A 14,734-nucleotide genomic window follows, 5' to 3' on the forward strand; every position below is an offset into this window, starting at 1 on the left:
GCCCGTGGGGGGATAGGTGGGTTTAGCCACTTGTCTGGGTAACGTGCAGCAATTTAATGTGTCTGAGGAGGCTGCATACAACCCCTGCCTGTAGCAGCAACATGGTACACCTGGGAGAAAATCAAATGATTGTCTGAGGTCCCTCCTTGCAAACCTCTGGCATGCAAATTCTCCTCCAGTCATGAGGGAGGTTACGAAGTTTGCAGGGGCAGCAGCCAGGCAGCTCTCGCGGGAAGTCCCGTGGTTCTGCAGTGGTGTTAACCCTTGAGGAAAGTTGCATGGAGTTCTTCGGGAAGAGCCAAGCAGGTGATTGTTTGGGAAGGCTGAAGACAAGGAGCCACTGCAAGGAGCCCTTTGAAGGACGTGTAAAGTGGTGGCAGGAACAGGGATTAGAGCTCCAGGCTTTAGTCCTCTTAAGGCCTTTTCCACTGGGCTTTATGATCCATAAAATAAAGTAACTCAGCTGCAAAGCCCTGGGCAATAATTCCCAGGGGGTTCCCTCACCTCAGCCAGCTGGGAGGGGAGAAAACACGCCTGTCCCTTCAGTTCCTCTTTGACTCAGTTTCCCCTTTCTTTGACACTCTGCCCTGAGCAGCAGCATAACCAGCTGGGGCCTTGAGCAGCTGTGGTTGGCAGAGTGACCCAGCCCTTTGGGCAGCTCCAAGGTTTGCAGAAAGCTCAGGGTTAAGCCTGGCATCTGCAAGATTCTGCCGTGGAGGCTCTTCAGTCTTCCGAGCTGCTTCCTTGAGTTCTTTGGTGGCCTCGCTGAGCTATCTCAGAAGGTCAGGAGAGATTTGTCGGTTTTTCCAGGGTCTCTGGCTTGTTAAGAAATTCAAACCAAACAGTGCAAGCCAGACTGTTTGCTATTGTTGGAAGTATGGAGAACAGTCCACTGGCCCAGGAATGTAAATGTGGCAGATGATGCTGTTAAGAGCAATTGACAGCATTTTTCTCCCTAAACTCTTAACTTGTTTACTTTTCAGACCCCTGAGTCCATTATTGTCAAGCAGATTCCCATCTCCGCCCCCTTGAAATCAGGCATCTTCTCCCTGAACCACAACTTGCCGGAGATTGTCAGGTAGATTGCCCTGATGTTACTATGCCTGGACAGAGCAGAGCTTTGCAGGAGTTGGGCAGAGAAGCAGAAGAGATGATGTGGAGCTAGTTACTGTGTGTGGCCCATCAGCTAGATCATCTCCTACAGGCATTTCCAAGTGATGTGGAGAAAACAAACTCTCCTGCCACATACCCAGTCTTGGCATAATTTGATTTGTATTTCTTATCGTTTCGATGGATAATCATGTTTATTTGTAAGCCTTTTTTTTCAGTTTCTATCACTTGAAATGCTCAGTTGTGCAAAATTAAATTATGGGTTTTTATCGTCCCCCATTCTGAGTTTTAGCAATTTAAATTTCACAGGTGGGGGAAAACATGGGGGCCAGACCACGGTGGTGCGGTCTGATAATAATTATTTAATGACAGTAGACACTGAGATTCAAAAAAGCGAAAGCTTTATAGCCATTAAAACACAAATTGTCAACATCAGATGTCCAAATACGCCAAGTATAAAGCCTTAAATCATGCTGTGTTTTTCTTGTTTTGCCTATCTGTAAATTTCGATATTATCGATGGAAATGTGTTTTTGTTGGTATGTGTGTGCACAGTGAAATCAATGACACGTATCGATAAAAAAGTCAACACAGTCACCAGAGTGAAGCTGCACTGACTTCCTTGCCATTACTCCTGATTTATTCCAGAGTATGTGAAGGCAGGATCAGGCCCTATTGGCCTGTTTTTCAAAAGTGCTGAGCACCCAACCTCCCATTCAGTGGGATTTATGAATGTTCAACTACTCTGAAAATTATGTCAGTGAGCTGGTGAGTGAGGGGCCTGATTTTGGTATGGATCGGAGTTTCCTTAAATTTGGGGGTGTTTGGATTTAGGGTTTTGGTTCATGCAGACTGTAGAAACAAGTGCTGGCCACAAAGTTTAGATCGAAACTTCCCAAACCTTGCTAGGCAAAGGTTGAGGGGATTGTGGATCAAATGTTTTGTTCCAAGTACCCACCTCTAGTTCTGGTTCATGCAATCCTCAAGGTGAAGAAAAAAATGCCTTGTATGAGATTCCCTGTGGTTCCCTCAAGACGGCTTGAGTTCCACGTATATCTCAGATTTAGCTTATGGGGCCGATAAAATTACCGGAGAAACAAGTGAGCCAGGTGGGCCTTGCGAAATGTGCATGTTAAGTGCATTCAGTGTTCCCTCTTATTTCCTTCCTCCAGTCTGGGAACCTGGAAGATCACGGCCAAGTATGAAGACTCCCCTCAGCAGACCTTCAGTGCGCAATTTGATGTTAAGGAGTACGGTAAGAATCCAGCACCCACTGGGCCCAGGCTCAGGGAGTGGGTCTGTCTCTACTCTCCTGACACCATCTTGGAGCAGACTCTCCATTCGGCTAGGCTTTGCTGGCAACCCACCCTCTCCTACAAGCTCAACGTTCTCCTCTTCCCCTCTCGTTTCTCCAGTGTTGCCGAGTTTTGAAGTCATATTGGAGCCGTCTGAGAAGTTTTTATACATCGATGGCAATGAAGACTTCAGGGTTTCTATCACTGCGAGGTGGGTGGAAGGGATCAGCCGACTGGGGTAACAAAGATAGGTTTTAGTGCAGAAAGAAACCTAAGTCTTGCATCACTTTGGGAATGTTTTCCACTAAATGTTTTTTTTCCCCATGAAGAGTCTCCATTTTCCATGGGAAATTCTGATTTCTTTTTTCATCCAAAAACCCAATGTTCAAAAATGGAGAAAAAAAAATTGGCTGAAAACCTTGTGATTCAGAAATGCTGGCGCCGTGCCTCATGGGGCTTGCCATTCAGGTGCTTCATTCTTCCGTTCTTCACCATGGGTTGGGCTTGCTAGCTGGCCGTAAACTCCCATGATGCACCATAGCCATGATGGTCCACTTCTCCTTACCATGGTGGATCATGGGAGATATAGACCGACCAAGGAGCTGGGCCTATAGAGGAGAATGGTGGCATAGGGCCATAATATTCAGCGATAGGTTCCTTGTGGCTTCTCTTACCCATCCTTATCTCCTCCAGGTATCTATATGGGAAAAAACTAGATGGCACTGCTTTTGTCCTCTTTGGGGTGAAGATGGATGATGAGAAGAAGAGTATCCCGCAGTCTCTCAAGAGAATCTCGGTAATTCGTGTTCTTGGCTGGAGGGCGGGGGGAGGGATTCACGCCTCCTGGGAAACTCTGTTTGTGAGGTCATGAAACTCTCTCTCCCTTTCTAGATAGAAGACGGAGATGGGGAAGCAATACTGACGAGACAGATGCTGCAGGCTCGGTTTGCCAATCTGCATCAACTGGTTGACCATTCGCTCTACATCTCTGTCACCGTTTTGACAGAATCTGGTGAGCATCAGCAATAAGTGCAAAGCCAAGTGCTTTATTCACGGGGTGTTCCAAAGTAGTGCCGAGTGCAGTTCGAGGTGTTGATTTAGATGTATAAAGCCCTATCTACTTAGGGTTCTGCAGATCTTAAAGGCTGTAGGCCAGATTCTTATCTCATTTGCTCTGGGGTAAAACTGGTGTGATGGGTTGCTCCCCCCTCCGGGGTGCCACCTGATGTATTGGGGTACCACTGAGCCCGGCTTTTCCACCAGCCTGGGCTCCCTTACACTGTCCTGATGAGCCAGGCCCTCTCAAGTCTCCAACAGCACACACACAGGAAGGGACATGCCCAGCTGCAGGAAGACAGACACTGAAATCAGCTGCATAGGAAGGCTTCAGCTAAGGAATTTCCCAGCACTCACGTGCACACCCCTTCTGGCATGTAAACCCAAAATTGTACTGTCTTGCACTGCACAGACAACTGTACAGCGTAAGCTCATGAAATTTGCCCCCTCTCTCAGCATGGAGGACGATATGCACAGCTTTTTGCTCCCCAGTTATGAATTCCACAAACTGGTTTTAGAGAAAACAAAAACAAGTTTATTAACTACAAAAGATTTTAAGTGGCTATAAGGGGTAGGAAACAGATCAAAACAGATTACCCAGCAAACAAAACAAAAACGCAATATAAGCTCAGATACTAAAGAAACTGGTTACAAGCACTAATTTCTCACCCTAAATGTTGTTTTAGGCAGATTGCAGAGTTTGCTTGCAGCTTAAAACTCCAGGTATTTCTTTTACAGGCTAGACACCCTCCGTCTAGCCTGGTCAGTCCTTTCTTCCCAGATCAGTCTTAGATGTTTACAGCAGTCATCTGGGGCGAAGCTTCAGTGAAGAACCGACCCTGATTATCGCACTTCCCTGCCTTAAATAGGTTTTACATATGGTGGGAATCCTTTGTCTTCCAGTGTGATTCCCACCCCCGGACAGTGGAAAAGGACAAATTTTATTATGGAGTCTAGTATCAGGTGACTTAATCACATGGCACTGCAGCCATAACTCACACAAAGGAAGTCCATTTGCAGCATCCTAGGAAGATGGGAGATTACCCTCTTCAAAGTCCTATTGTTCTCCCTAGCAGTCTATTGACTTGTATCCAGCTAGCCAGCCAGACTGTTTGCATTTTGCCTGGTGGGTGTTCTCCGGGTGCAAACACTTTTGTAGTACAGATGTAGGGTCAATATTCCTAACTTAAGATACAAAAATGATATGTGCATACAAATGGGATAATCATATTCAGTAAATCATAACCGTTCCAATGATATCTCACAAGTCCCATCTTGCATAAAACACATCTTAGTTATGCTATAATCATATAATAACAATATTTCTCTGAAGAATATGGGGTGTAATGTCACACCTGGAATAACTCCAGATTTACACCAGCGAAAGTAGCTTGAAACTCTTGCACCTTTGTTTTCTCCGCATTGCACCTTTCCATTTCTAAGAGTTCTGGGTCAGCTCTTAGGGATAGTCTGGGCATACTTACTCCTGCCTCAGTGCATGGGATGGACTAGATGACTCCTTGAGGTCCCTTCCAGCTCTACATAGCTCTGGTCTCTTAACTTTCCCTGCAGAGGGAGCAGCCATTCTGTTCCGAGCAGCTGTAGCTTGTTACAGATGAAACTAGTAGCTGAAAGCCTGTGCCGTTGCACGGGTGTGGCAATTGGGCCAAGTAATCCAAACAACCAATGAAATTACTGCATGCAAATTAGTTGTAGAGTAAAGGTGGTGATTGGTTGGTTGAGTTGTGTCTGATATCACAATGGTCTAGGACTCTTGGCATGCCACATGCCTTACTGGAGTTGTACACCAGGTTTGTACCTTCAGAATGGCTGGGGACTTAAAAATTGGCTGGTAACAGACTGCAAATCCCAGTGATAATTGAACCTGGTGATATTGTAACTAAGAAGAGCCCTTCTCTTGCCTATATAGCTGCTTCCATCATTTCACACAGACACAACAGACGTCCTAGGCTTCAGAGTGGTACAACCTCAGAGTGACAGTCCTGGAATCTTATTATATAGATAGATACACAAACACTGTGCTCAACGGCCTGCAGTAATGCCAACCCCAAACATGCAAAAATCACAAGTCAGTCCCCCCGCTCCCAAAATCATGAGATCATATTAAAAATCATGAGTTTTTTTTTAAAAAATAGTAAACTTTGGTTGCTTTTTCTTTCCCTCCTGGCTTTTGAGGCGTTAGTTCGCACTTGGGACATGCTTTCAAGCTTTTTTCTGCAACCAGGAGGGTTAGAAACGTATTTCTTCTTTTAAATGACAGCTGAGATTCTCATGCCATATGGTGATTCTAGCAGCTGAGGCTGGAAGACAAGGAATTAAAACAGGAGACTCATGATAAAATCACAAGAATCAGCGGCACTGAATCAACATCTGACCATGGCCTATTCCTTGTGTTTTACCCTGGACCTTAAGGACAAAATTTGTATTCCCTAGCTCAGTTTTAATTGACCCATGGCTTCTCTCTGCAGGCAGCGACATGGTGGAAGCGGAGAACACCGGAATTAAAATTGTGACATCTCCCTATCAGATCCACTTCACAAAAACACCCAAGTACTTCAAGCCGGGGATGCCCTTTGAACTCATGGTAATATCTCTTCTTCTAGATCATGCCCACTGTTGCCTGAGGTGTATAAAGAGGAGAGAACTATGGGTACTAGGGTTGTGAGGGTGGTATCAGAACTTAGAATAGAACAGAAACAAAGGGCCACATTCCAATCTCAGTTACACCAACCTAATTCCAGTGTGACTCCACTAAATGCAATGGAATCACTCTAGATTTACACTGGCCTAACAAGAGCAGAGTCTGGCCCAAAAGCTGACAGCAAAGACAAGGTGTGAAATGGCACCTAGCTACAAGTCTGGCCCAAAACGTGCCCTGGGGTCACTCGTGTACTGGCACAGGTGAGGAGTTCCAAAGAGGGGGGGCATTTGCAGAAATAGGGGTCAGAGGGACCATTGTGGATAGGAGGATGTGGGGGAATTTCAAAATTGGCACTGACAGAATGATTCTTCTCCCAGCGAGTTAGGCTGCATTACAGGGGGAGAAATATTATGCTCCTAAAATTCTGAAGCAATCAGCATCAGTCCTCTTGTCCACAGAGAATATGGTTTTACGGTCCCACACTCCTCTGGGGCTGAAGAGTTTGTGAAGGGAATTTAGTATTTTTCTGTCAGCAGGCACTTAAGACTATACATTAGCAGAGAACTGAAGCAATTATCTTTGGCCGCAGACCAAAGGTGCACAAACGAGTAATTGATGACCACAGTAATGAGCAGGTTAAGTCCATTTCTAATCTGGATATTTGCTTTACATACAGTGGTGAATGGGATAAACAGAAAAAAGAGTCAAAGGGCTGAACCTTAAGATCCATGCAAGTAGCTGTCCGTTTTTCTTCTGTGCATGGGGGTAATTGAATTGCACCGGCTCTCTGAATGCTTAGGGCTAACGTGGGTGCTCACATTTTATACAGTGTAGAAATCTGGGGCTGGAAAGATCTTAGGTCCAGAGGTGCTGAGTTTCTGATTTCCCAGGGGGTGCTCGACCCCTGCTCCATCCCACACCTCGTCCCCACTCCACTCCTTCCCCCAAGACCCACCCCGCATCTTCCTGCCCCCACTCTGCCCTGCCTTCTCCTCCCCCTGCCCCCCAGCACCTCCTGCCCACTACTGAACTGATCCTCGGCAGGCGGGAGGTGCTGGGAGGGAGGGGGAGGAGCTGATCGGTGGGGCCAGCAAGTGTGAAAAATCGGTAAGGGGGTGGGGAGTACTAGAGGCCTATATAAGACAAAACCCCAAATATTGGGACTGTCCCTATAAAATCAGGACATCTGGTCACCCTAGGCTATGTTTGTAGCAACAGCATAATAGATTTAAGCCTTTAAAGTATCTTGGCTTTTGCAAGGCCATTGATCTCTGCAGTCTTCAGGGTTTTCAGAACCAGGGCCAGTCAACACTCAAAGGGTACGTCTCGACTGCAGTCACGGGGTGGGACTGGAGCTCTAGGTGACGTCGCTGAACTAGCTTCCATCACCCTGTGACTGTGTAACACCGATGACCAGGGTCTGTCGGGGGTCAGGATCGAACCTGGGGCCTCCGGAGCTAAATGCATGAGCCGCTACTGAGTGAGCTAAAAGCCACATGGCACTTAGCTAAGGCTGTAGTAGACTCATTAATCTCTAAGTGGTCTAGGTGCCACTAGAGGGGGACAGAGCACCACAGCCAGCAGGCATGGTGTGCATACAACTGCAGCCTAGACATGCCCTAAGTCAGAGTGTGAAAACTTTAATTAACCTCAGAGTTGAAGATATTTGTAAATAACTGGACACGACAGATGTTAGCGCAACAAATATGTCTCCCTGCTCCCTTAGTTAAAGAGCATCCATAGATTCAAGAAATATTTGGAAGTCTTGACTAACTGGCCTGACTCCTCCAATGAACTCTACTCCCATCCACTTCCTCTGTGTTAATTGCCACTTGAGAAATAAATGGCTATCTCCAATCTTGGTTCAGAAGCCTTTTGCCTCATTCGCTCAGAAAGCAGAATATTTGTTGGCAGTGATCGTGTTTTGGTTCGATTGGCAGTTGCCTTATTTGCCTGGGGCCAAAACAAGAAAAGACTAGCATGAAATTAATTTCCTCTCTGGCCTACATGAATTAATTTATTCTTAATTTTTGCATATTGTTTTGTTGGGGTGTTATAAAAGTGTAAACTGAATTTAGGAGAAGGGTTGAAGTTGTGGTTTTTATATTTTTTTATGTTTGTACTTTTTAAAATGTGTATGCATTTTGTGGTGTGATACAGCGGATCATTAAGGCCCCATTCCTGAAAGTTATTTAGCTACTTAATTCCCATTGAAATCCACAGAAGTTAGGCACCTAAATACCTTTGAAGCTATGGACCTGAGATGCCGTACATGCGATTTGATTTGAAGTTAGGATGCGGGGAGCGCTGCACCCCTTACTCGACGCATCCCTTTTTGATTGTGCCCCTCAGGTCTACGTCACAAACCCCGATGGCTCCCCAGCCCCTCGTGTCCAAGTACAGGCCGAAGGATTCCAGTCGGCTGGGTCAACCCAGGGTGATGGAACTGCCAAGCTGATTATAAACATGCCTGGGAATAAGCAGCAGGTTCCCATCACGGTGAGTAACCTTCTACCACTGAGGCTGGGCTAAGTACTATATGTACTATATGCACCCAGAGGGAAATGCGCTGTTGGTGGCATTCACTCCCCTCTCATGCACTGAGCAGGAGGATAACTGAACTCTGTGCATTCCATCTGCGCCTGGGGTCAGTTTCCTGTATGCCATTGGGGTTTGGAGATGCTCCAATCACCATGTAACCAGTGCTCTATTGTGGGGCCAGAAGAGATCCCAGAAAACATTGACATGGGCATAAAGAGGTCCCGATTAGTCCCCTTGCCACCCACCATGCAGCAAAGGAGGCCTGTAGACAGCTCATGGCTCCTTAGTGTGAAGGCCCTGTGAGGTGACACCAGGCTCAAGCTATAAAGCCCGAGAGAACACTGGAGCTATCTTTGTCCAGCCACTTCAGGAGAGAGTCCTTCTTCATATTCATCTTGCAAGGGGCAAGACAGTTTCCTCTGTTCAGAGACATGTTCTCTTACAGTCCAGAAATCTGGAGTCCCAGCAGGACTGTGCTGAAGAGACGGGCCAATTAAAAGTGGCATTTGGCGTTTATCTGAGGTGTCATGCCTAGAATGGCTGTTAGCAGCAGAATCCACCAACAATGGCGTCTCAGGGGAGCTTCCTTTGCTATTGCTCACAGCGTGACCCAGCGTGAGGGGCTACAGACCCTAAGCTCACTCCCAGATTCAACTGAGATTTTATCTCCACCTCCCCTGCAGGTAAAAACTGCCCATCCCAACCTCCCAGCAAACCGCCAGGCTTCTAAGTCCATGGTGGCTGAAGCCTATCAGTCCCAAGCAGCGTCTGAAAACTATCTCCATCTGGCGGTGACGGCTTCTGAGCTCAAACCGGGAGACAACTTACCTGTGAATTTCCACCTGAAGAGCAAAAATCCAGATGTTCTGAAGAAGGTCCAATATTTCACCTACATAGTAAGTGCTGTGTCCCTGGGTACTGGGATCTCCTAGAACTTAGGCATCATCTGAGTTTCCACCTGTCCTTTAATATTCCCACTGCATGTAAGGAGAACCTGTAGCAGAAAATTCTTCCCAGTCAGGCAGTATATTGATTGTGTGTGTAGCAGAGTGTGGCAGGGCCCCCTTGGCTTCTGCTAGATTCACAAAGTCACTCTGAGACCCTGGGTTTAGTAACCACTGGTGCACTTTATTCTCAGGCTTGTTCCCACCACTGTTTCACCTTGTACAAGTAACCCTTCCCCGTCTGCAGGCAGGAGGGAGGGAGGGGAAGCTACTTCCCTGCTTTCATTCCCTCCCTTTTTCCTTTTCTCCTGCTCTCCCCTGGCTTCCTTCTCCTGAGGCTTTTATGCAGCCAAAGGCTAATTAGGTAGCAGCTGTCTCCGCCTCTCCATTTAGGGCCAGGTTACCTCCAGCCCGCTCTAATTTGTTCCCCTAACAAGAAGCGGGCGTGACAGAGGGCTGAAGCTGCAACCCTTTGCCCAGCACCCTGTCACAGTGTGAATGAAATAAAGTCAGTCATGGGGACAACCCGTTATCCACTTCTGGTTACTGACTCCGGGCCCTGTGATAATCAATAAAGCCGACTTCCTCCAGGAGCTGGAGATAGAACCCAGGAGTCCTAACAACCACCCCTCTGCACTCGCTACTAAACCATACTTCCTCTTGGACCTGCAGATGGAACCAGGAGTCCTGACTCCTCCCCATGTACTCACTAGAGCATATTTCCTCTTAAAGCTGGGGATGGAACCCAGGAGTCCCAGGTATCAGTTCCCTGCTCTAAACACTAGATTTCATGGCTACTTTTTCAACACAGAGTAGTAGGTCCCCTCTGTTGCTTTTAGAGCTGGACAAACCAAATAATAAAGTTGCCATATAGCATGGATATGAAGTGTAGTTGGTGAGTGGGACGGGGGAAAGGAGGGTGGTCTCTGTTGGTGAAACAAACAATATTCAGATTTGGGAATCAGATTTGGTGAATATTAGCACCACTGCCTCTAGAGCCTGTTCCTGCAACACATGGATTTTAGCTTATTTTCCTCTCTCCGCTCAAATGTAAATGCCCATTTGAAAAGTTGCAAGTGACCGTCTCTTAGTAGTAGAAAACAGGTGGATGGGAGGATTCATGGAATCTTAATGACCCATTGTGTTAACCCTTGTGTCCTTTAACAATCTACATCTCATGTTTCCCTGTTAGATCCTGAATAAAGGGAAGATCAGTCATGTAGGGAGACAGGCCAGGCAGGAGGGACAAAATCTGGTGACCATGTCCCTGCCCATCACTCCAGACCTCATCCCTTCATTCCGCATCGTGGCTTACTACCAAGTAGGAAATTCGGAGATTGTAGCAGACTCGGTCTGGCTGGACATCAAGGACACTTGCATGGGAACGGTAGGTTGATATTCAAGTTGGCCTTCCACATGTTAATTCCTATGAAGATGTCATTACAAGGGAGTTTTTCCTAGCCTGAAAGTGCTGACTGACTCTCAAAAGGGACTCTCAAAATGGCACCGTGGGGCTTCTCATTGACTGTCTCCCAGCAAATTCTAGATCAGATTTGATCAGTTTACATGCACAAATAAGTTCCCCAGCCCCCACAAGCCAATGCTGTCAACCCACTCTAGGATCTGGGAGTCAAGCTATGGTTCCTTCTAGCTCAGCAATAAAGACTCCGTGGATTGAAGTGGATGGAGCTGTACTGACTTGCGCCAGCTGAGTATCTGGCTTTGTATCTGCACCATAATTAGCCATTTTGCTGATGATGTGGCAGTCAGAATTGAGTCCAGCTCCGTCTCCCAGGGCTGGACTGGTTCTTCAGCAGATGTGACTCCAAATACCTATAGGGGACCTGACAATAATGTAACTACAATGCTACGCTGCTGTAACTCCAGTTAATTACTCCTGATTTACACCAGTGTGAGATAAGAATCAGGCCCACGGAGCAGATCTATTACAGTTCAAACTTACTTGTAAATTTCTCAGGGCTGCCTGAGGGACAAAGTCACCTTTCCATCATGGCTGGAACAAAGGGACTGCATGGACATTGGGTCCAATTCTGCTCTCAGTTTACACCAGCATGAATATGGAGTAACAGCACTGAAATCAGTGGAGCTACTCCAGATTTACACAGCTGCCCCTGAGATCAGAACCTGGCTTTTGGATGCTCAAGGAACATGAAGTCTTACCTCCTTTTCTCCTATGTTTCGCAAAGGACGGGTTCTTAGCTGCTCTCTCTGCTTTAAATCAAAACCTCTCCCTTCACTGTCTTTCATACAGCTTGTGGTGAAAGGAGCCACCAACGAAGACAGGAGAATCCATGAGCCGGGAACTCCAATGAAACTCAAGCTGGAAGGAGACCACAGAGCTTATGTCGGCCTGGTGGCCGTGGACAAAGGAGTCTACGTTCTGAACAAAAAACACAAAATTACACAATCTAAGGTGGGGCATGAAAGACGATGGTCGTAACTTGTAATGTTTTATAGTGGGAAATGCAGCTCGGCTCTTATCCTTGCTTGACGCTTCAAGATGGCGAAAAGCGAAGTGAGCCTTTTGTTTGCAGACCTGCCGCTTGGGGTTTGAGCTCCACTGTACTTTAAGTGAGCTGGGCCGGGCCAGGTGAGTACTTGGATGGGAGGAAACCCAGTGAAACCCAGGGTACTGCAGGGAGTGCTGTTCTGGACACACTAAAGGACACCCTCCCTTTGGACAGTGTTGACCCAGATGGTGCTGGGCTTTAGGGAACTGTGTGGGTGTTGCAGTAGGGGGCGCTCTCCCCTCAGAGGTAGTTCTCACCCCAGTGCTCATAGTGGTGTTGTACATCAGGGAGTGGGGGTGTGCTCAGTAGGGGGCGCTCTCCCCCCCCCAGTCAGAGCTGAACCCAATGTCCCCGTGCGGCGCTAGGGGGCGCTGTGCTGCACTGAGTGGAGCGGGGGCTCAGCAGGGGGCGCTCTCCCCCCCCCGCAGTCAGTGCTGAACCCAATGTCCCCGTGCAACATTCGTGGTTGCTGTGCTGCAGGGAAAAAAGTGTGACTGAAAAGAGGGAGCGCTTTCTTCTGAGTCAGCACTGATCCCCGGGCCCTATCAAGGTTTTAGGGGACGCAATGATACTGAAAGTGCCATTTCTCAGCTGACATATCGAACGGAGGTTCTGGTCATTGAATGTCCTGTGACTCTTTCCACAAGGGTCAGGGCCCGGGTGTGCTGGCTGAATTCTAACTTGGGTATTTGATTTCTCTCTGCCTAACATCCTCTGCTGTCTGGGTTCAACTGGCTGCATAATTCTCTCTTTCTCCTCCTAAAATCGGTTGTGTTGCTGGGGCAGAATGGCTGTTGTGCTCCATCCTAGAGGCGGACGCATTTCCGTGGAGATTGAGTTGCAATAAATCCTTTACTTACGTCTCAGATTTTGCTTTCATTTACACTGCTGCAAACACAGAGCAAGTCAAAGGAAGTCAGTAGAGTTACTCCAGATTGCGCGATTGTACCTGAGACCAGAATCCGGCTCACAGCCTGTATAATGCTTTGGGATCATGCTGGATGGCACCATATAAATGGGAAGTGTCATTGTTAACAATAATCTCTCAACCATTGGATTTGCGCCTCACAGATCTGGGACTCTGTGGAGAAGAGTGACATTGGCTGTACGGCTGGCAGTGGAAAGAACAATCTGGGGGTATTTACGGATGCTGGACTGGCCCTGGAGACGAGCAATAGGATTTCCACAGCCCAGAGAACAGGTATCACTCTATAGAGCTGGACGGTTGCCATGAGCAATGGAGGAAGGGAGGAAAGAATCAGCAAAGCAAGGCACAGTAACCTACGGCATGAGCCGGGGGTAGGGACATCAGTCTAGCAGGGCAAATCTCACTGGAACGGCCTAGGAATGGAAATGCTGGGGTTACCAGGGGGGATGAGAATAAGGTCCTGAATTCCCACTGGCCCCCCACCTATTAAAAGAGGGATTAATTTTAAGAATGGGGTGGTTCTGAGGTGGGGATTCAAAGACCTTCTCTGCTAGTCCACTGGGTTTCTCCCTCTTCCAAAGTATCTTTCTCCCCCCTGGCCAGGAAGGGACAGGCAGATGACTGGTGCTTCTCTCTGCTTTCTCTGCCCCAGGCTGCAAGCTTTTGGGGGCAGCACAGGAGGAGGGAGGGAGGGAGGGAGGAATGAAGTCTGCTTCACTCTCCTCTCCTTCTGGTTGCCCTGGCTGGCTGAGCATCTGCCCATCAGCTCTTCTGTGGCTCCCAGCCAGACAGGAAAGAGCAATATGTTAAGTGCCAAACTGGCTTTTCTGGTTTTCTGATTTGCCCCTAAATCAACGGGGTTCCGCTCATTGAGGCCTAGACCATTCTCAGAAATTTGGGAACTGACCGGATGCGGTGTTCAAATGTTACCATGTTACATCCAGACAGAGAAATGGCATCAAGTTGAGTGGAGGGCCTCACTCGATGGGTGGGTTTTTATTTTGTGTTTCTCACTTCCTTCTGCAGATCCAGAGTGTCCCCAGCCAGCAAAACGCCGGCGTCGCTCCGTTCAGCTCATTGAGTATAAGGCAATCAAAAGTAGGTACTAATCAGGGGGTTTGCTATCCTTGATCAAAGCAAGCATGCAAATCAGGAATGTGATTCCCTTACATGACCAGTTTCACCCTGCTACAGCCTCCTGCCAGCTGCATTTCTTGTAACAGGAGACGGGGGAGTCAGGATAGACTTCCATATGAGGAGAGATTGGAACTGATAAATTTATAGAGGGGATGCGATAGAGGTGTAGAAAATAATGAATGGTAAATTGCTCTTTGGGGCACAGACCGTCTCTCTGTTCTGTGTTGGTACAGCACCCAACACAGTGGGGTTTTGGTCCATGACTGTGGACCCAAAGTGCTACTGCAATTCAAATAACAACAAGAGGTACATTGTTAAATTACCCATTTAAACACAAGGAGACACTCAACCCAACTGAATGGTTTCTTATTACGAATTTATAAAGGGAACTATTTTCATACACAATGCATAATTAACCCACAGTACTCACCATCACAGGATTGTACTGAGGCCAAGAGCCTAGCAGGATTCAAAAAAAAAAAAAAGGATGAGCCATTTACATGGAAAAGGAAGAGATGTTCACCATTCCAT

General features: G+C 47.3%; 1 protein-coding gene across 1 annotated transcript in view; it reads left to right on the forward strand.

The window, feature by feature from the left end:
* Positions 1-14,734, forward strand: part of LOC125629907 (A.superbus venom factor 1-like) — a 53,557-nt gene that overhangs the window by 8,852 nt on the left and 29,971 nt on the right. The window contains exons 5-16 of the mRNA XM_075121536.1: positions 984-1,078; positions 2,282-2,364; positions 2,525-2,615; positions 3,098-3,200; positions 3,296-3,416; positions 5,950-6,065; positions 8,475-8,621; positions 9,347-9,559; positions 10,800-10,994; positions 11,880-12,041; positions 13,210-13,339; positions 14,093-14,164. Coding sequence (XP_074977637.1) covers positions 984-1,078; positions 2,282-2,364; positions 2,525-2,615; positions 3,098-3,200; positions 3,296-3,416; positions 5,950-6,065; positions 8,475-8,621; positions 9,347-9,559; positions 10,800-10,994; positions 11,880-12,041; positions 13,210-13,339; positions 14,093-14,164 — 1,528 coding nt within the window. The remainder of the gene's footprint in view (positions 1-983; positions 1,079-2,281; positions 2,365-2,524; positions 2,616-3,097; positions 3,201-3,295; positions 3,417-5,949; positions 6,066-8,474; positions 8,622-9,346; positions 9,560-10,799; positions 10,995-11,879; positions 12,042-13,209; positions 13,340-14,092; positions 14,165-14,734) is intronic.

Source organism: Caretta caretta, chromosome 20 (genome assembly GCF_965140235.1).
Source record: "Caretta caretta isolate rCarCar2 chromosome 20, rCarCar1.hap1, whole genome shotgun sequence".
In the NCBI taxonomy this organism is placed as follows: Eukaryota; Metazoa; Chordata; order Testudines; family Cheloniidae; genus Caretta; species Caretta caretta.